At 37.5% G+C, this 21,879-nt stretch overlaps 2 protein-coding genes and 1 non-coding gene across 3 annotated transcripts; 2 read left to right on the top strand and 1 right to left on the bottom strand.

Annotated features, from left to right (window-relative positions):
• The first annotated feature begins 595 nt into the window (after positions 1-595).
• BDF20DRAFT_t148 lies at positions 596-667 on the top strand. Its single transcript has one exon. It is a non-coding gene; the product is annotated as a tRNA-Glu (tRNA).
• A 448-nt stretch (positions 668-1,115) lies between these two features.
• Positions 1,116-1,610, top strand: BDF20DRAFT_917104 (uncharacterized protein; the record flags this gene model as incomplete). Its single annotated transcript, XM_053084530.1, has 1 exon — positions 1,116-1,610. One exon carries the CDS (start codon positions 1,116-1,118, stop codon positions 1,608-1,610), a length of 495 nt encoding a protein of 164 aa, XP_052932059.1.
• Positions 1,611-16,899: 15,289 nt separating this feature from the next.
• BDF20DRAFT_839694 (uncharacterized protein) lies at positions 16,900-18,573 on the bottom strand (the record flags this gene model as incomplete). Its single annotated transcript, XM_053079308.1, has 3 exons — positions 16,900-18,210; positions 18,281-18,439; positions 18,520-18,573. 3 exons carry the CDS (start codon positions 18,571-18,573, stop codon positions 16,900-16,902), a joined length of 1,524 nt encoding a protein of 507 aa, XP_052932058.1.
• Positions 18,574-21,879: the final 3,306 nt, after the last annotated feature.

Here is a 21,879-nt window from a genome sequence, read left to right as displayed (position 1 = left end):
TAATTTATTTAGGCTCGGACCTAAAGGTCCTTAAGAAAAAAAAAAAAGATAAAGTTATCCTTTAGGATAAATTCATTTACAAGAAAAGAAATAGTTTGTGTCACGAATGGATCCTCATAATTACCCGTTTAAGTGTATAATGTACCGAACTAACAAGGGTTCGACCCGTAAAATAAAACTTAAGATAGTATATGAAAAACTTGAATATTCTTTATTATACTTTGATTATTCCTCTATTTATATAGTCAAGATATCTAAAGGTTTATGTACATAATTCATATAATTATTAATATAATTGAGATATCTATAGGTATGTACATTATAACTGATAAGTGATATTATGATTAAAAGGGGAGAGAGTACATTCTTCAGGTTATATTATCTTCGTCTACTTTGTATCCGTATAGCTTTCTGCACGTTAGGTTTAAACTTTTTTTTATCTACATCGAGGTTGATACGTTTCGACTCCGAACTTCGCCTTTTTCTATTGTTTATATCGTCACCCTTATCAACAATTGGAATGGCGCCGTACACGTGACTGGTTGCTCCATGGCCTCCAATTGGGTCAAACTCCGCTTCGACATAAATTGTGAAGTCCTCAATGGTCCAGTGGCTAGGATCTGTCGCTTTCACCGACATGGCCGGGGTTCGATTCCCCGTTGGGGAACTCTGATTTTGCAGGTTTAGATAATTTTTTTAAAGAGATTTTAAAGTTGTTGTTGTATCTGTCATACCACTGTCGTGTTACCCTTAGATAAATTAGATGTAACTTAGAATAAGTATATATACACTATTTTCAGAAATTATTCGGACACTTCTGACTAAAAATTTCGGACACCAATTGAAAAAATAAACGGACAATAGCTGAGCATAAAATGGGCCACTGACAGAATAAAAATCCGGTCGAAAAAGAAAAAGAAAACGGGACACTTTTTCTGCTTAAATTTCGTACATTTGCAGCGCTCTTAAAAATTTATAAAGTTAATTGAAATGGACAACGTTATATTCGAAGATGGTTTAGGGGGAAAGTTTGATGAAAATGGTGTTGCAGTTTGCGTTGTTGATATGGATGTTGACACAATAACTATCCTTTGGGTGCTGTTACTGACTTTGATATGTATGATGACTTCAAACCTCCTGGGAGATCTGAAAAGAAGGAGATCAAGAAAGAATCCAACAATAAGTCTGATAAAAAGCTGATTAAAACTGAAGAGATGCTGAAAACAACCTATAGAAAATATAAAAAAGAAGATATGGAAACATTTTTCTATTTAGTTACTGAAAAAGGGATGTCAATTCGCGGTGCAGCGAGCGCGCTCAAAATTCCTAAAAGCACAGCATATGGCTGGCATAAAAAGGGTCTTGAGGCGGCAGATGAGTATGTCGATATGAGAAAGGCTGGTAGTGGCCGGCCAGTTGGCAGACCATCACCCTTGACTGAGAGTCATCGTCAATATCTTGTCGAGCTCATTGATGATAACAGTGATCTTCGTTTAGATCAAATGATGGAGAGCTTGACTAATCAATTCAAGGATCTCTGTTGTATCCAACAGCATATTACTCTTGGATTATTACATAATACTGAAATAAGAGATTGCGGATCCTTATGAAGGTTAGAATAACCGTGAGTGATAGATTTGTTAGAACAATTCTTTTTTGTTACGGAAGAATATTTCATCTGTATATCCGAGACAACATTGGATGAATAATTGACTTCATTTAGAAATAAGATATTATAGTATTTGGATTTGATTAAATCAGATAACTTTATTTAACACATCAAACCACAATACATAAATCTAATCTACTTAAGCTTTTATCTTCTAACTTGTTGATCCTTACTTTAACCCTTTACATTCTGACAGAATTCAATAAGACTGAAACGTAGACGTCGGCAGAATTAAGGAATAGTTTATCCTGTCCGTCACGTTAGTTATAATGAAACTGCTGAAGTACGGGTCAAAGGAACCTTTAGTTAGATCAACCCACTTACCTCCTGTCACCGATCCAATCGGTCAAGGCACCGCTATAGCATGACGAACCGTGCAGTAACAATTGGGTATGTCTTTTCTTTTATCATCAGGTCATCTTGTACCTAAGAGTCGCGATAGAAAAAGTTTTTTACAATATCCACAAATATAAATAGAAGTACTTTTTTCCTACATGGTTTTTGTCTTCAATTCGATATCAGAATATTCTACCTAATAAAAGAAGATAACTTGGTCTTCACTGATTTCCTTTTGTGTTCTTTACTTATACTTTTTCTTATCGTATACAACAATCTCTCTATCTCTAAAACAGCCCTTTACAATTTTGCAACGAAAAAGTGTCGCATCAGCTTTAAAAAAGCCCATTTTCACTCTATTGAGAGGAATAGCCATGATAAAATTGAAGAAAGATATCAGTGGGTTAAGCGATGGATAGAAAATACCGATTTGGACTATGAAAGCAATTGCGTATTCATAGATGAAGCAGGCTTCCATATCAATCTAAAGCGATCCTTTGCTTGGTCTCAGAAGGGAACCCGTGCAGTTGTTAAGACTCCCAAAACCAAATCAAAAATGACGACAATTTTTGGCGCTATTTCGCCCTATGGAATTGTAAATATCAAAGTAAGGGCTGCAAAGGTGATGGCAGCATCGAAAAAAAGAAAAGTAGCAGGTAGTGGAGGCACAGCAGCAGTTGCTGCAGAGAAAGGCAAAGGCGGTACCTGTACGGTGTCGTATTTGAGGGTAGATGATATACAAATATTAAAGATATAATTCACTTTATGAAGGATAAAGATGAATTATACAATATTGCAAACCAGAAATAATTAGAAACTACATAAACTCTAATATATGAGTACCGTGAATTAAGTGTTGTGTTTAGTTGACAGCATCATATGAGATGTGGAGAACTCGTATACAAATTATACAAGATCCTCACACCTCATTACTGCTGAAATAATATAAAGCAGAGTAGGAAACGAATATAGAATAAGTGATGATTCTTATACGAGATTAGCTACCTCGTAGAAGGCTGAACAGGTTGTCATTTAGGATATATAGTTTACTTATTTTGCTATAATACGTTACTATATGACATAGGATATATAGTAGAATTAATATATGGACATGCAGGATATATTGATTCAACACCAAGGTATAATAGGTTATAAGTACTATTCTCTGCCTTCGGCATAAAGAATGATCACAAGATAATAGTTTGTGATCATCCTTTACAATAACTGTTCACTCAACTCAAACACCACGCACGAATACTATTTTCCTAATTAATTCTATTTTCCTGTAAGCAGTGCTACATATTGGTTAGCACGGGAAAATAAGTTAGTTGCATGATCACTAGATCAAGCCATGGATACGTTTACAAGTCCACCCGCTCCGGGTAGATGCGTAATCTCCTCAAGGGAGAATTCTATTCTTTTACGGTTCAGAAGACGTACGTCTTCTTTGAGTAGAATAACTCAGCTGTCAGTTTCTAGGTTCCGCAATATGAAGAAGATAGTTAAATTTTTGCAGTAGATATTTTTTCTTCTTTTTGAACTTAACTTGATTCGAAATAAAACGTACTAGTTTGATCTCGTTAACTTTTTATTGTTTTAACTAAGTGATATTTAACTCCACAAGTCGTCAAATACCACATACGGGACACTATTTCAATTTCATTGCCAGTACGTTAGATATTATGGACAAGCATGAAGAGTTCAAAGGTCATTATCTTGTAATGGATAATGCACCTATACATACACATGACGACATACGAAACTATATACAAGGTCGTGGCTATGGATGCGTTTATCTCCCAGCTTATTCTCCTGAATTGAACCCCATAGAACAGTTTTGGTCAGTTTGTAAAAGCAAACTCAAGCGAGAAGCACTTTTAGACGAAGAAACATTGACACTACGTATTCGCGATGCCTGTAACAGTATTCTTCTGAGTGATATAAAGGGATTCTGCAGGTATTCCGTCCAAAAGTTTCCTGATGTGTTGGAGCGCAAACCCCTCTAGACATTGGGACATTTGGCCCACTTCCATTTCTGTCCCATACAATAAATTTTCCATGGCCCAAATTATTTTCTGTCAGTGGCTCATTTTATGCTCAGCTATTGTCCGTTTATTTTTCAATTGGTGTCCGAAATTTTTAGTCAGAAGTGTCCGAATAATTTCTGAAAATAGTGTAAGCAACAATTATATAAAGAATAAAACCCCAGTCTTTTTCTCCTATCATTAAACTTCGTGTCTTCGTCGCTTTGTGCACGACACCACAAAATTACGGTATATAAAACTTTAGTAAATGTAACAGTAATAATCGTATAAGAATATGAATGTTGCAAAAGAAATAAACGGCATCCTTTCTCTCCCTTTTGAAAAGTATTATTGAATTGTATATAACTTGCACTAATTGACGAGGCTTTCATTTCAAGCACGACAATTGGTAGCAATAGAATCCTTTGGTTACTGATAAGCTATTATAACGGATACAATAAGATAATAAGAGAATCGATATTGTGATATTTGTAGTTGTTTTATGTTTAGTGAACGCGACTTATACTGTAACTTTGATATAAACTGTAAGGTGAAATGAGTCTCCTTTAGTCCTTTTATTGTACACTGAAAATCAGAGAGGGGAGCGTTCACAGCAAACTGAATGTTTGTATTTAAAAAAGAAAAAATAAAAAAAGTCCTCGTTCCTTAATTTCTCAGCCAGTAATAATGCAGCATTTTATATGCGCATCTTTAGAAATACAAGATGACGTGTACAAGTGTTATTATGATTCTATGATCATAATAACGAGTCAAATGCTTGAAAGTGTATCTAATTCGTCTTTATATATTATAGGAGGTATGGAAATATCACAGATATCAGTATTGCATGACATCTAGAAATATCAGTGACCCTTTCACACAACAGAAAATAGCAATAAATAAGTTAGTCTTACAACAGTTACCAGAGCAACTTCACGAGGAATACAGAGCGTATCATAGAAATACAAGCCGCAAAAACTATATTGACTTGAATATAGAGGATAATAGATACTGTCGTATTTGAGGCACGATGGCAACATTATATGAGTAAATCACTCAAAACGTCTAACGAAATGTAAAATAAAACTTGATCTCAGATATGAGTACTGCTCATATCTTCGTTCCCGTTTGGTAAGCGGTGTGTTCGATTGCATACATTTGAACCTTAGATCAAATGTATAACAAATAAAGATAAGATAAGAAAAGAATATGGATTAAGGATAATTCTTATGTGAGATTAGCTGATATATCCAGTTACTTTAAAAGACTTATAGAAATAAAATAAAATAAGACAGTAAAATGACCAGACACAACAAAGATACTCTTTATTCAAGTTTGTTGAGAATGATACTTTTATATGAGAAACGGGGTTATTAACGGGTATTCAACTATTAATACAACTGAACTAAAACTATCATGAGAATGATAAGATCTTAGCCGCAAGCGGGTGTCAAAGTAGATGTGTATCAGATTGTCAAGCAGGTACTGAAGTCGTTCTGTAGTTTAAGACGTATAGTTGTATCTTGGATACAACATAGCCCCCAACCAGACAGAAGTACCGGTTGATATTGACTAGTATAACAACACTTACAAGTTAATACAATAGTGAACCAATTAATATGGATAGGCGGCTAGTGTAGAAGGTCGATCAGAAAACCCTGATGGTTAAAACCTTAAATAAGGAAAAAGAAAGGGAAAGATACAATTTCCTACACCTGAGAATAGAGGTTAAACTCATGGCCTAAGCACGGTTGACACGCGTGCGAGTTCGTGTAGAATACTTATGCTTAATAATCTGCTTAGGAGCGACCTTGGGCACAGTATTGTTGACAGAAGATTTCGAAGTTCTCTTAGAAGCCTTAGGAACTTGTAAAGTAGAAGAAGCAGCAGCTGCTTGTGTTTTAGCTAACTCAACTGTCTTCCAGTACTTCTTGATAGGCTCTAATGATTGGAAAGATTGAGAAGGTTCCCAAGTATCATCTTCAGGATCAGGATAACCTTCCCAGCGCACACGATAAAGATAATTACCAGGAGTGCCTTTATGATCAATGACAGCACGAACTTCGAAGTGAGTATTTTGCTCTTCTTTAAACTGTTCATCATTGACCACACCCGGCAGGACTCGGGTGATATGATGTGCTGGAACGTTATGTTCGTGGAAGCCTGTACCAGGATCCTTAAGAATGTAACTACCTTTCGAAGTATGGCCAGCAATTACAAAAGGTCCAGCGTTGCGAGGAGAAAGCTTTCCAGAACGGACAACGTTCTTAATAATGACCTTAGAACCAATAGGAATAGGCTTGTCAAGAATCCTATGTTTCTTAACAAACTTTTCATGATCCTTATTCTGTGTAGCTCTGATACGATCAGAAATAGCAGGGATAACAACTTCATTAACAAACTTGTATCGTTCGTCAATAGCTTCATTATCAGCTTTCTGCATACTCAGAGTAGGTTGTACTTTAGAGTAATCGTTGAATCCGTTGGGTTGTCGATTGAACAAGAGCGTGTAAGGACGAGATTTATGTAGCCGAGAATATTTCAAGTTCATACTCAATTGGCAATAAGGTACATAGAAATCCCAATTATCTCCTTTACCTTCCAACTTCTTGATAATAGTACGTTTAGCAATGCCAACGTAAGCTTCATTAACAGAGTTTCCCAAAGGATTGTAAGGTAGACTGAGACGACGATCAATACCACAACTCTTAATAAGTTCTTCAACGATTTCAGCAGTGAATTCCTTTCCCCAGTCAGAATTGAGAGCTTTAGGAAAACCAAACGTACTGAAAACATCAATCAATTGCTCTGCGATAGTAGAGGCTTTCTTGTTAGGGATGGATTTTAGAATAGTAAATCGAGTATAATAATCCACCATTACGAGTAGAAAGTTGTTGCCTCTTTGAGACGTAACATCAAAAGATCCAAGGTCCATACACCAATGATCAAGTGGTTGATCAGGATGCACAGAGCGAGGAGGATGATATCCAACTTTACCAATAACGAATCGATTGCATTCGTAGCAATTACCAAGAATACGCTCAATATCCTGTCTCATATTAGTCCAATGGTAGCCATTGTGATGAAGAGCGTCTTCAGCGCTTTTAAGGCCAAAATGTCCTAACAAATGAGCTTCAACAATCAGATTATCACGAGCCTCAGGAGGTGGAGTGATATAATCACTAAACTTCAAGGAACGTAATACCAATTCTTTAGCTACAGGATCAGCGATATCAGAAATTCGTGATGAATTAGTTGACATGGAAGCGATGGTATGCTGTAAAATCGTTGAATGCGAAACATTCTGATTAGGAGGTGACACAAGGTGATCGACCTCGTTAAGATATGGTGGGGTAACGGTCTTTTTGTTGGAGTTCGAATTGGCAGCAACAAGACTTGTCGATGACGACCGCAACACATTTCCAGGGAAACGCACTTTTTTATTTTGCTTAGTTACCTTCAATTGTCCTTTACCAAAATTCTTGTTAGACGATGATCTACCCCCCACCAGACGACGAGAAGTGACATCAGGGTCATCTTCGTAGAGGCGAGAAAGATAATCAGGAATTTTGTTTTCAAGTCCAGGCAGATGAACAACTGAAAAGTAATAAGAGAAAATGGAATCCCACCAACCAAGCATGAGAGCGTTAGGTCGTTCTTGTGTATTCAGATAAATGAGACTTTTATGATCAGTGTGCAGAGTGAACGGATTCATAAAAATCCATTTGTGGAATTTCGAGAATGCATAGACCACAGCAAGCAGTTCACGCTTAGTAGTACTATAGTTACATTCAGACACAATCAGTTTGCGAGAGACCATGTTGAGATAGTGAACCTTGTTGTCAATGACTTGATATAAGATACCCCCAATTCCAGTGAGAGAAGCATCAGTAGCCACATGCAAAGGAACACCAGGCGTAACTGGAGAAATGACAGGAGCATTTACCAGGGCGGATTTAAGTCGTTCAACAGAACGTGAATGCGCAGGAGTCCAGATATCCTTGAGAGATTTATATTGCTTAAGTTCATCAAGATTACCAGCAAGTTTAGAGTAATTCGGGATGGAACTTCGGAAGAAAGACATAAATCCCAGAAACGAGGCAAGCTGTTTACCAGTGGTAATGGAACTCCAATTATGGATAGTACTCACCTTACGAGGATCAGGTAAGCGTTGCCCATTGACGATAGTCCAACCAAGTATATTGATACTTTTTTGTGCAAAGACAACTTTCTTAGGATTAAGAACGAGATTGGCCTTTGTAAGACGACGAATTACCTCAACAACACATTCAGTATGATGAGTAAGAGATAAGTCAGTAGAGATAACGATATCATCAATGTAAACGTTCACGTGAGGAAGATCAGCAAATAGATTGGTGAGAAAAGGCAGCTTTAAGATGAACGTATTGCACGTGAGTGAATGGGCAAGTAAAGGCTAGTTTGTGGCAATCTTCAGGTGCAGCCTTAAAACTAGTAAAACAGGAATGGATGTCAAGAATTGTATGAATTTTGGCAAAGCCGATGCGTTCATGGATGTCACTAATCAAGGGTAAAGGATGGCGATCATCGACAGTTAAGATTTGATTAAGAGAACGGACATCAAGTACAACTCGAGGTTTATCCATAGTATAGCGACCTTTATCATCCTTTTTTCGAACAACAAGGAGAGGATTATTGAAAGCTGTGTTAGCGGGAGCTTTGTCAATAACACCTTCTTTTAACCAAATGTCAATTTGATTAGCAATAGGTTCGCGATAATATTCAGGTAGATCATAAGGCTTACGATACGCAGTTAACCCAGGCTTAGTAGTCAAATAAATGATAGCACCAGGAAGGTCACAGTAAGTGTTCTTCATGTCTGTTGTATTTGCTTATTTAAAAAATTGATAACAGTTGTAAGTCGATGACTATGAACTTAGGTGTCTTTATTATTCTTCAGATGAAGTAGAAGGATTATTTACTTTGTGAGGTTTAATGGGAATTATATTATTTGAGGACGCGTATGCTAGTCACTAATTTCAGGTTCAGATGCTTATTGGGTGATTATCATACTTAGGCCTATATCTTGTTCTATGTTGTACATAACCTATATTAGATGCAATATAGATAGACCGTGGTAGAATGTATTCTCTACCTGGTTGTACGTACTCGAGTATTGTAGTTATTATCTCACCAAACACGTCAATGTCAATACGAGAATTCAGCTGTAGCAAATCATTAATTATTTGAACCATAGGTAAGCGTTCTGCTGTAGACCCAAAAGGATCTTCATTAGGTTTAATAATGTCAGGATCGATAGGATCAGGGAGTTTAGGACCAGCAGTATCGAAATGAGTACTGATCAACCCAATGATGCCAATGTTCAACTTAGGTAAAAGATCTAAGCCGATCAATACAGGTACATCTTCAGCAACATGAAAGTCGAGGACTTCAAAAGGATGGTTTTTTATAACTTTTTTATTATAAAAAACATTGAGTAAACATGAGCCAATTGATGTGGTTGTTACATTTCTAGATCCTAATTGAACACGACCACCTGAACTAGACAGTGGGCATTTTAGGAAGTCAAAGAAAGCAAGACTAATGCATGAGAAAGTAGCACCAGTGTCAACCAAAGCATATGTTACGATGTTCTCTATAACAAGAGGAACAATAAGTGAGTTAGACTTATTACTCGGAAAAGCAGAGAATTGCTCATGGTACTTACATTCTTGGGCTTGAGCACGCTCTTGCAAAGATTCATTATCAGATGCAGAAGCAGATTCAGAAGAATCTACTTCCATGGCATCCAAAGATAAACCAGTTTGCTTAACGCTGGTCCAAGCAGAAGAAGCACCGTGGTGAGATCGGGGGAAAGCAGGATCAGACATGGCACTCAAGATCATCTCGCGCGCTTTTAAATCCTTGGCTGGACCACCATTACCATAGCTCTGACGATGACTTGAAGAGCGTTTGGCATATTGGCAATTATGGCCTTCAAAGGAGCCAGGAGCACGACAGACGGAACAAGGTTGGCGATGTGGTTGCTGATTTTCCTGACGGGCCTGCTTCTTCAGGGCTTTGCAATCAGCCGTACTGTGTGTATCGACCTCATGGAAGGTACAATAGACACCTTGTTTTTTAATTTTAGCTCCATTAGCATACTTGCTAGCATTGGTACCGTTAGGAGAACGGACGACGGGAGAATGATCATAATGGTAACGTTCATTGGACGAGCTGAGACTCGAACGACCCTTAGATTTCTTGAACTTCGCTCATAGTCTTCCAGAGAAGAAGAAGAACGCTTGTCACCAGCTGAATTTCGAGTACTAGCGGAAGTAGCAAAATCAGTCGCATCCCATTGATTGAGTTGAATGGCTAACGTTTTAGCCGCAGCAAGAACGAAGTCGATATCCTTGCGTTGGCGTTCATTGGCCAAGTTGAGCGAAAAGGAGAGTCCTTGGAAAAACTGGGAATCCAAGCCACGGTTGAAGCTATTCAACAGCACAGATTTATCAGTGACACCTGATTTCTTACGAAGATTCTTGAAACGGTTGCAAAAATCTCGCATAGTTTCAGATGCGTGTTTTTTTAGATCCATCAATTCGGATGTCGCCTTGGTACGTTCAACCTCAGCAGCAGGACCAAACTCCTTCTTAAATTCGTCAAGAAAAATAGACCAGGAAGATTCTTTGGAATGTTGTTTGACAAACGAACGAAGCCAGTCGCGCATTTCCTTGGTAAGGCATTTGCGGACAAGACGATACCAGTGATCTTCAAGGGGAAGTTGCCATGTATCCAGAATATCTTCAAATTTTTGAAGACAATCCTCAATATCCTCATAAACAAAAAGTTTATTGTCATAGACGCGAGCACTCCACTGAAAAAGAGGTAGATCATTAGGAACTACCGCCTTTTGAACAGCAGGCTTACTGTTAGTCGAAGACAAGGATATATCAGCAGACGATTGACCACTGACAGAAGACGTACTATTTCCTGAAGAAACAGAGGGAGAAGACGAACCAATGCTAGACAACAAAGCAATACACTTTGCATCCTGAGCCAAAATTGCTTCTAATTGCTCCATGTCCCTTAGGTTTTGTGCCAAACGATTACGGAGAGGTAACAGTTGTTCTTCCGGCAAGTTGTGTTTAGCAAGCAACTGCAAAGACAAGTTACGGTTTTCCATAACCATTTGATGTAGGCCTTCTTTGAGAGCTACTATCGAAGACGACTCAGCAGAGGGCAAGTTAACCATCCCAGTTGTGTCAGAAGGAACGAAAGCCTCAAAAGAAGCTTCACCTTCAACAACGGGAGTCGGATCAACTACCATGGAATCATCCTCATGTTGAATAGCAGCAGAACTGGATTCCTGAAATGACGGGGTAGCAGCAGTAGTAATGTTGACAGGTACAACATCCGGAAAGCTCGTAGACGTGATGACACCGTCAACAAAAGAGAAAGGTTCTCCAGTAGCAGCGACAGAATGGTTATTATGACTATTATCAGACATTTCGGTAAGTGCAGATTGATAGTATTCTTGATATCGAATATTATAGAGTTTCTTGTTTCGATAAGGTCAAAAAAAAATGATATATCCAGTTACTTTAAAAGACTTATAAAAATAAAATAAGACAGTAAAATGACCAGACACAACAAAGATACTCTTTATTCAAGTTTGCTGAGAATGATACTTTTATATGAGAAACGGGGTTATTAACGGGTATTCAACTATTAATACAACTGAACTAAAACTATCATGAGAATGATAAGATCTTAGCCGCAAGCGGGTGTCAAAGTAGATGTGTATCAGATTGTCAAGCAGGTACTGAAGTCGTTCTGTAGTTTAAGACGTATAGTTGTATCTTGGATACAACATTAGCTACCTCACATAAGACTTGAACAGGTTATCTTTATGAAATATATTTTACTTAGATTATCTATGGCTATATGACATTTACTGTAGGTACAGTGACTCACAAAAGTGTTACAATGTTTTACAAAATCAAACAAATTTCCAATTCAAATCACTATTGCACCTGATATGATTAATAAACCCCCCTCCAAACTAATATCATTAGAAAGTATATATTGTTGGGTTTCTAATGATATAACTTTCAAACATATTAGCGTTCTTTGGAATTACTTAAACTATAGAGCTTAATTTGCATATGCGTAAAATTTTCATTTTTGTGATAGTCAGATTTATTTAAACGTGCAGTTAGTACTTTGTTTGACCACCTTTGGCTTTTATAACAGCTTCAATTCTTTTTGGCATGTTTTCGATATGTTTTAGGCATAAATCGGCTGTAACTTTATTGTACCATACGTCTCCTACTCTTTGCCAGAGTTCGTCCATATTCTTGGGTAGGGTGTCATAAGCAGCTAGCTTGCACTTCAGGTAAAACCATAAGTTTTCGATTGGGTTCAAGTCTGGTGAATAAGAAGGCCAATCTAGAACATTTATCTTGTGCTTTTTAAAGAATTTTTTGGTATATTGGGACGTATGTTTAGGATCATTATCCTGTTGAAGGATAACGTCCTTCAATTTCAGGCCATAATCCTTTAGTGTATCCATGAAGTCGCCTTTCAGAATCTCGCAATATAATTGCGAGTCCATTCCCCCCTGTATCTTGGCAATGAAGCCAGGACCATGCTGAGTGAAGCAGCTCCACAATATGAGGCTGCCACCTCCGCCTTTATACTTGTAGTTGACGTTGTGCTCCTTGAGGGGTTCTCCCTTCTTTACCCAAGTCCACTGTTTCCCATCCGATCCAAGACGATTGATTTTGGTCTCGTCGCTAAAAACGACTTTCTTCCTGTTGTATCCAAGATACAACTATACGTCTTAAACTACAGAACGACTTCAGTACCTGCTTGACAATCTGATACACATCTACTTTGACACCCGCTTGCGGCTAAGATCTTATCATTCTCATGATAGTTTTAGTTCAGTTGTATTAATAGTTGAATACCCGTTAATAACCCCGTTTCTCATATAAAAGTATCATTCTCAACAAACTTGAATAAAGAGTATCTTTGTTGTGTCTGGTCATTTTACTGTCTTATTTTATTTTTATAAGTCTTTCAAAGTAACTGGATATATCAGGGAGAACCGAAACCAACACCATCGCCCTGAGACGATGAGGGGTGGACCACACCACATGGCACGGAGAGATCAGAGGGAGGGAGCCGTCATCACCGCCCGAGGACGATGAAGGATGGACCACATCATGTCGTATTTGAGGGTAGATGATATACAAATATTAAAGATATAATTCACTTTATGAAGGATAAAGATGAATTATACAATATTGCAAACCAGAAATAATTAGAAACTACATAAACTCTAATATACAGTATGTTGTATACGATCAGATAAAAGTATAAAGGAAAAGAAAACAAAAAGGAAATCAGTGAAGACCAAGTTATCTTCTTTTATTCGCTGGAATATTCTGATAAAGAACTCAATTAAGAATGAAGACAAAAACCATGTAGGAAAAAAGTACTTCTATTTATATTTGTGGATATTGTAAAAAACTTTTTCTATCGAGACTCTTAGGTACAAGATGCCTTGATGATAAAAGAAAAGACATACCCAATTGTTACTGCACGGTTCATCATGCTATAGCGGTGCCTTGACCGATTGGATCGGTGACAGGAGGTAAGTGGGTTGATCTAACTAAAGGTTCCTTTGACCCGTACTTCAGCAGTTTCATTATAACTAACGTGACGGACAGGATAAACTCTTCCTTAATTCTGCCGACGTCTACGTTTCAGTCTTATTGAATTCTGTCAGAATGTAAAGGGTTAAAGTAAGGATCAACAAGTTAGAAGATAATAGCTTAAATAGATTAGATTTATGTATTGTGGTTTGATGTGCTAAATAAAGTTATCTGATTTAATCAAATCCAAATACTATAATATCTTATTTCTAAATGAAGTCAATTACTCATCCAATGTTGTCTCGGATATACAGATGAAATATTCTTCCGCTAAAGAAAAGAATTGTTCTAACAAACCTATCACTCACGGTTATTCTAACCTTCATAAGGATCCGCAATCTCTTATTTCAGTATTATGTAATAATCCAAGAGTAATATGCTGTTGGATACAACACTGTATGAGTACCGTGACTTAAGTGTTGTGTTTAGTTGACAGCATCATATGAGATGTGGAGAACTCGTATACAAATTATACAAGATCCTCACACCTCATTACTGCTGAAATAATATAAAGCAGAGTAGGAAACGAATATAGAATAAGTGATGATTCTTATACGAGATTAGCTACCTCGTAGAAGGCTGAACAGGTTGTCATTTAGGATATATAGTTTACTTATTTTGCTATAATACGTTACTATATGACATAGGACATATAGTAGAATTAATATATGGACATGCAGGATATATTGATTCAACACCAAGGTATAATAGGTTATAAGTACTATTCTCTGCCTTCGGCATAAAGAATGATTACAAGATAATAGGTTGTGATCATCCTTTACAATAACTGTTCACTCAACTCAAACACCACGCACGAATACTATTTTCCTAATTAATTCTATTTTCCTGCAAGCAGTGCTACATAATGGTTAGCACGGGAAAATAGGTTAGTTGCATGATCAGTAGATCAAGCCATGGATACGTTTACAAGTCCACCCGCTCCGGGTAGATGCGTAATCTCCTCAAGGGAGAATTCTATTCTTTTACGGTTCAGAAGACGTACGTCTTCTTTGAGTAGAATAACTCAGCTATCAGTTTCTAGTGTCACGTTCTGACCTCTAATTCATATAACAATCTGAGAAACAATCCAGATTTACTGCCTTTACCAGTTATAGTGTACTGGAACAAATAAGATTCCAGGCACACTGGGACAAATAAGATTTCATCAGGCACACTTCAACCTTACTGGTAATCTAGATATATCTCAGTGGCGTTGTACAATTCATTAACAGGAACAATATTACTCGGTTGTCACTACTACTTTCTTAATTCCACTATAAGCTCAGTTTAACCTCGCATTCATATAAAAGACCATTCAATTTCTAAACCAAAATAAAAGGATCTAAGAACTATTGTTCGGTCTCGCTGACTCACTCAGTCTCTACATATAAAACTCATTAAACTATAACTCCTGATATTTAAGAATATCACATCTAGGTCCCGCAATATGAAGAAGATATTTAAATTTTTGCAGTAGATTTTTTTCTTCTCTTTGAACTTAACTTGATTCAAAATAAAGACCTACTAGTTTGATCTCGTTAAGCTTTTTACTGTTTTTAATTAAGTGATATTTAACTCTACAAGTCGTCAAATACCACATATGTGCCTGCCTCTCAATCTTAATACAGTAACTCATAAAACTGCGACAATGTTTTCAAATTTTGCCTAAATCGCAACTGTGCCATCAATTTTCCTTATAAAGATACAAAATGAAAACGAGTAATAGAATAAGAACCCTTCAAGCTCTTAGTTCATATATAGTTTGTGGCATTTGCATGAACCGATCATCCATCATTTAGGAAAATTGATCGATGGCCGAATTTTTAGACATCACGCATAAAATGAGAGATGTCAAAAGATGGCTTGCCTGCAGAAAAGCGAAAGGATTTCTGAGTTCTAATGGAGTCAATTACTATTCGTACCATTCACTTAATGGTTTCATATGATTGAATATTTGCACCAAACTCATTAGTCATTCCTCCACATTTACAACTACTTACCTTTAATTCAAGCGATGAGACCAATTCCTTATTTAATAGCTCCCCGGGGCCAGTGGCCACGGTTTCATTAGTCAATGGCTGACGTGTTTGGTGAGTTAATAACTACAATACTCGAGTACGTACAACCAGGTAGAGAATACATTCTACCACGGTCTATCTAAATTGCATCTTATATAGGTTATGTACAACATAGAACAAGATACAGGCCTAAGTATAATAATCACACAATAAGCATCTGAACCTGAAATTAGTGACTAGCATACGCGTCCTCAAATAATGTATTCCCATTAAACCTCACAGAGTAAATAATCTTTCTACTTCATCTGAAGAATAATAAAGAGAACTAAGTTCATAGTCATCGACTTACAACAGTTATCAATTTCTCAATTAAGCAAACACAACAATGGCATTGCCGACTTCTTGAATCGATAGCAAAAGTTTTGAGGAAGGTGCGAATTGTTTGCACAGAGATTTCGCATCCAACAATTTTTCGACCGAACAACCTGAAATCTTCGCAGGCCTGCACTTTTTACGACTAGATGCACACGCAAGATCGTTAGTTGCACGAGGAACGGCAAGTTGTTTTTGCAATATATTTGTAAGACTCGCTTCTGTTCAGCCTGGATTTAATTTCCATTTTCTTTCGTAAGTATTGGCTCTATATTACATTCAACGATAAAGCAGTTGAAACATTGGGTAACGGTAATTAAACGAATTTGGTTATAGTTCTGTTGAAATCTCATGCAATAAAGTCAAACATGCTTACTTTGGAATACAGTATGCCAAACTGCCAAACCCTCAAAATCATTTTTTTTGGGGGGGGGGGTGTTTTTGAAAGCTCTTTAGGTTATTGAATGTATGCAAAATGCCTGGTTGTCAACATTTCAACAATCCATAATCATAGGGGCAGTTGAAGTGGTATGATGGCACCAAAGCTTACACCAACAGTATATGTTGTATTGCTCTTTAGTCTCGTATAGCTAAAATGGTGCTAAAAATCCCGAGGATTTAATGAGTACATGTATATCTTGATCCAGCATAATTTTATCAGTTCTCCATCAATGATAGTGTAGATTCGAACGACTAAATAAGAACCAATGCATTTTAAGCTTGACCTTTATAAAGGGTCAAAAAGCGGAAGGATTCTGTCAAAAAAGTAGATTTTATTATGCTTTCGATTTTTTAGAAACAGCACTATTTTCGTTTTCGTTATGAAGGCTTCGTTTAGCAATATTCCTGTTCTCATGAGTAGTAATAGGCTTTAAAGGCGAAGATTTATGTTGTTGTTGCTGTGTAGTAGCTGATGGCCACTGAAAAGCATGTCCATTGTTTGCCCGATATTGTGCCGTAACTGGGGTAGCAGAGAAAGTCAGTGGGCTAGGAATTTCTGTCTGTTCAGGAAACATACCAAGTGCAGACGGAAAAGGTACATTGTAAGCAAATTGGGATGGTAAAGCAGAAGAAGGTGAACTTGAGTCCTTTTGCTGACTTGGATAACTGGAAGAAGTTATTGTTGTAGTAGCTGTATTTGAATCATTGTTTTGTTGCTTTTGATAGCTATGTGCGTTAGAGGCGGTTGTAGATACCGATGAGATAGGCGATTGATGTGTGTGATGCTGTTTCATATTGTTATTTATGATTCTACATGTGTCAATATTATCTGGAATGAGTAGGCGTAGTTTTGGTGGTTTATTCTTCAAAGAGATGCTACTAACATTACTCAGAATGGACATGGCTGGGCTTCCAGGTGCACCTATACTAGTACAGCAGTTGCTTATATTTGGGGAGGACATTGTACTCACACCATGATATCGTTGGTGGTGGCTATTAGGTTGAGGCGAAGCAGAGATGAAATATTGATACGGGTAAGGTTGGGAGTATTGCGGCAATAGAGGCGGTGGCAGGGCGTGAGAATGAACTGGTGGGGCAAAAGGATAGGATGAGTCGGCCGGAGGCTGCTTGGAAAGATGCGGTGATAGAGCCTGTGTTGTTATATTTCCTGTCATTAAGTAGCCATGTTGATGCGGTAGTATGTTAGATGTTTTATAGCCTAAAGGAGGTGGTGACTGAAGTGGTACTCCCGCATATCGCAGGGCTGAAGAATAATACACCGGGGAATCATTTTGTAGCTGTAATGTCTGGGGATTTGGAGGCGACTCTTGACTGCGGATTTTTATGGGATTCTGCTGCATAAGATGATGATATACTCCAGGTGTCAACCCCTGATTTGATAACATATTAGCAGGCTTCTTGCTTTTATATTTTATATCAGTAGCATTTGTTCCTTCCTGCTCCATTGCTGGATGTGTTGTTGCTGTTTTGGCGTTTCCTTCCTCCTCTTCATTTTCTACATTTTCTATAACGTCAAGCTCTGCTCCTCCACCTTCATCATCGTCACCCTGTTTAATTATCGCATCATCTAGATTCGTTGCGTTGATAAAATCCTGGTTTGATTTGCTTTCATGAGGCTCACTATACTATATCAATATGTAATGTGTTTTAGTGCGCCCTTCTAAGTAATTGTGGCACAACGATGAAATCAATTACCTCTGTATATTGCATCAATATCTTGTCAATATCTGTACTAGCGTATTGCACAAGCTTTCCATTAGTATTAAATATTATTAGGGCGATTTCGCATTCGCATAGAACACTTAATTCATATGCTTTCTTCATTAAACCATGTTTTCGCTTCAGAAAAGTAACCTATTATGGATTAGTCGTTATTAATGAGAGATTTAAGCAATACTATATGTATTTCAACAAAATACAGTCGGGCTCTGTACCTGTCTGTTACGATCGTCTTTAATCAGCTGGATCTTGATTTTCTTACGTCCCATGATGACTTCCTTATTGGAATTGGTTTGGTTGTTGTAGTCAGGGAAGAGGAATTTGGTAGGTATTATATATGCTTATAAGCTGAGTTGAGAGGAGTAAAAAAAGGCTTCTTTACATACGGATATAATATATATGTATATTTAGATGCTGTCAAACGGGGTTATCTGAGGGTCTACTTCTTAATTTAAAGTACGGTATCGATTGTATATAAACAGAATACTGATCAAAGAAAGAGGAAATTCACTAAATTTGCTAGTATCTGTAGATACTATAATGATAAATCATGCTCTGTTGGTTAGAGTTTCCCAGATAAATTGGCCAAATAAGCTATAAATAACGAACTCGTTGCGTGTTTAAATATACAAGACACCAAACTTTTCCTTTTTTTGGTGATACTCAACCTCCTTATTTCGCCTCGAAAACGCTTGTTCCAAAAGGTCCGCTACTGCCTGCGCTCTAATACATATACAGTTTCCAATCTTTACGTTTAAACAAAGGATTTTTATTACTGACATTTTTTTAGCCCAATGGACACGAGATATTAAACTTATCTAAATTGCCCGGGGCAGCTCCAAAGGCTGAAAAGAATCTAAAAACCCCTTAGGGCTCAAGGGTAAAAAGGATGATGGACTAAAGGGTTGGAGGAGGGGAAGAGGGTAACCAGTCGAGCAATAGATGCCCTAACCGAGGAGTTGTAGGTGGCTCTCGAGAGTAGTGTAAGTAGTCGAGTTCAAACAAGATGTGACAAAGTGCTGGCCATAGAAAATGCCAATTTTGTATTTGGGATGGGTTGTTGATCAGATGTGTAGGAAGACGGTTGAGGACATAGGATATGGGATCACAGACTGATGTGGGGAGTCGTAGGCGGTGGTGCATGTTTAAACAGGAAATAGCGTGGAACTTTGTAAGTGATGACGAGGGATGTTTAAGGCAATAGGTTCGGTAGCCTCCAGGAAGCCAACCCAAACGCCATCGGATACATCGGCTGCGTTGATTAGTTGACATTGGAATGTAAAGGATCGGGTCGATCGTTAATCGAGAACGGCATTGAGAGATCAATTTGGAGTTGTAGCTGTTCGATTGTTGGATGTGAAGGAGGCTAGTACGGAAGTTAGCGGTACAGCGTCGCAGAGCAGCGTTTCCAATCTTTACAGTGTTTTTACTTCCGTACGAGACACTTCTGAATTTTTAGTGGATAATCTGAGTTTTATTTGGAGACGTTTCTAGATACCAGGACACGAATTGAAATAATCCTACAAAATCAAACTTTTACCGAGCGAGACTACCCTTCAATCTCCAATCCAACAACTGCATTATGGAAGATTTTATTCACTTTAACCCCGTCAAGGAAGGCTATTATGTAGCAGACAATAAATCTAATGAAATGGATATTGATTACAACGATATTTAAATACTGGTTCAGTACGGTGAACCACAACAGCTTGCAAAGCCTCCTAATGATGAGGTATCTGACGTAGTTGATGAGCTGCAATCGCATATGGAGGCGCTTGATATCAAGGAGACGAAACAACGATGAGGATATAATACCGCTCAAATTAAGAAAATGTTTTATCTTTTGCAAGAAGAAGGCAAAAGTGTTACAGAAGCTGCGTTACTTTCAGGGATTCCGCGCAGCTCAGCATACAAGTTAGTTAAGAAGTTCAACGATAGTAATGGTACTATAATCCCATTAAACCCTACAGTAGATAAATCAAAGAAACGAACGATGTCCACCAGGAAGTTTTCGCCTGAGCATACTGCTTTCATTTTGAAACTATTGACGAAAATTCGTCACTTACTCTTTCCTTAGTCCGTCTAGAATTGATTAGTAACTTTGAGGGTTTTACTATCTCTATTTCTGGTTTATGAAGCATATAATTGAGAAATGTGCTCTTTCTTTGGAAAAAGTATCCAAATATACTATTGAAAGAGACTCACCTAGAACACTTGACCTTCGTGTCAGTGTCATAACACAATGGATGGCTGCAGGCGTCGATTTTCAAACAAATTGTGTATTTATGGATGAGGCTGGTTTCAATATGCATATGATTAGAAATCGCGCATGGTCGAAGGTTGGGAAAGCAGCAAACGTGAAAGTATTTTTCAACAGGGTGTGAATATAAGTATTATAGGCTGCATCTCTCACTTCGGTATTGTCGATTTTTGAGAAGTCAAACCTATGACATTCAAGGAGGCCGAAATCATTTCAAAAGAATTCCAAAGTGAGAAAAAACGGAAATTAGACAATGACGAAAAACAAGCTTAGGAAAGGGACTACTACTTATCATGTTGTTAAATTTGTCGAGAGTGTAATGGATATTTTGGATCAGCTTAACAAAAAGGATATGTTCATTGTTATGGATAACTGCAGAATACACCATTCTGAATTTGTCGCGAAAGCAATCAATTCACGTGGATACAAGCCTCTTTTCCTGCCACCATATTCACCCTTTCTAAATCCCATCAAAGAGTGCTGGTCCAAAATTAAAAAGATCATTTAACGAAACCCGTTAAATTCCAATGATACCTTAACTCCTAGAATTAAGCAAGCCTGCCTCTCAGTCTCTGTAGAAGATTGCTTAGGTTGGATCAGACACTCCGAAACTTTTTGGTACAGATGCTTAGATAGAGAAGTTTTGTTAAGATGAAGTTTTTATTTTTATTTTTGTCTCCTAAGAAAATCTAATCTGGTCTCATAGGATATTTCAATTCGTATCCTGGTTTACCTAGAAACGTCTCCAAATAAAACTCAGATTATCCACTAAAAACTCAAAAGTGTCTGGTACGGAAGTAAAAACACTGTAGTGCATGAGGCTGTATGAAGAAACTATAGTTTTTTATCTCTGCTTTGCTTAACATTAAAAAAGACTGTGTGTGAATTCTTTGACATCGACCCGAAAGATTTAGGGAAAATGGTCCTGAGGTATCTCCACTGCGTTAAGTGGACGAAGCATCGTGAAATTTGACAGCCTATCTTCCACAACAGAGGTGTAGTGTAGACCTCGACTGTCAAGGCACTTTAACAGTTTAGTTTGTATAATTTACCTTCCAGAACAAGAGAGATAGCTTTAGAAAGTAGTTCTCTAGTGGCTCGCAGACATTAGTGTGCTTCCTGGAACTTCCCTTTCCATTTTCACCGTATTCCTGAAAACACTTTGATATATAACCAACACCTGCACCTTCATATCGTTTATCAGTTAAGTGTCGACCTAATAACACAGTGGCAATAAGAAACGCATAGATTGTTCTGAATAAGGATATTTATGTTTCTCTGTACTTTGAGTCTAGTTATCGTAATTATTAAATAG

Source organism: Mycotypha africana (genome assembly GCF_025528875.1).
Source record: "Mycotypha africana strain NRRL 2978 chromosome Unknown BDF20scaffold_12, whole genome shotgun sequence".
In the NCBI taxonomy this organism is placed as follows: domain Eukaryota; kingdom Fungi; phylum Mucoromycota; class Mucoromycetes; order Mucorales; family Mycotyphaceae; genus Mycotypha; species Mycotypha africana.
This window is presented reverse-complemented; position numbering and strand designations above follow the sequence as displayed.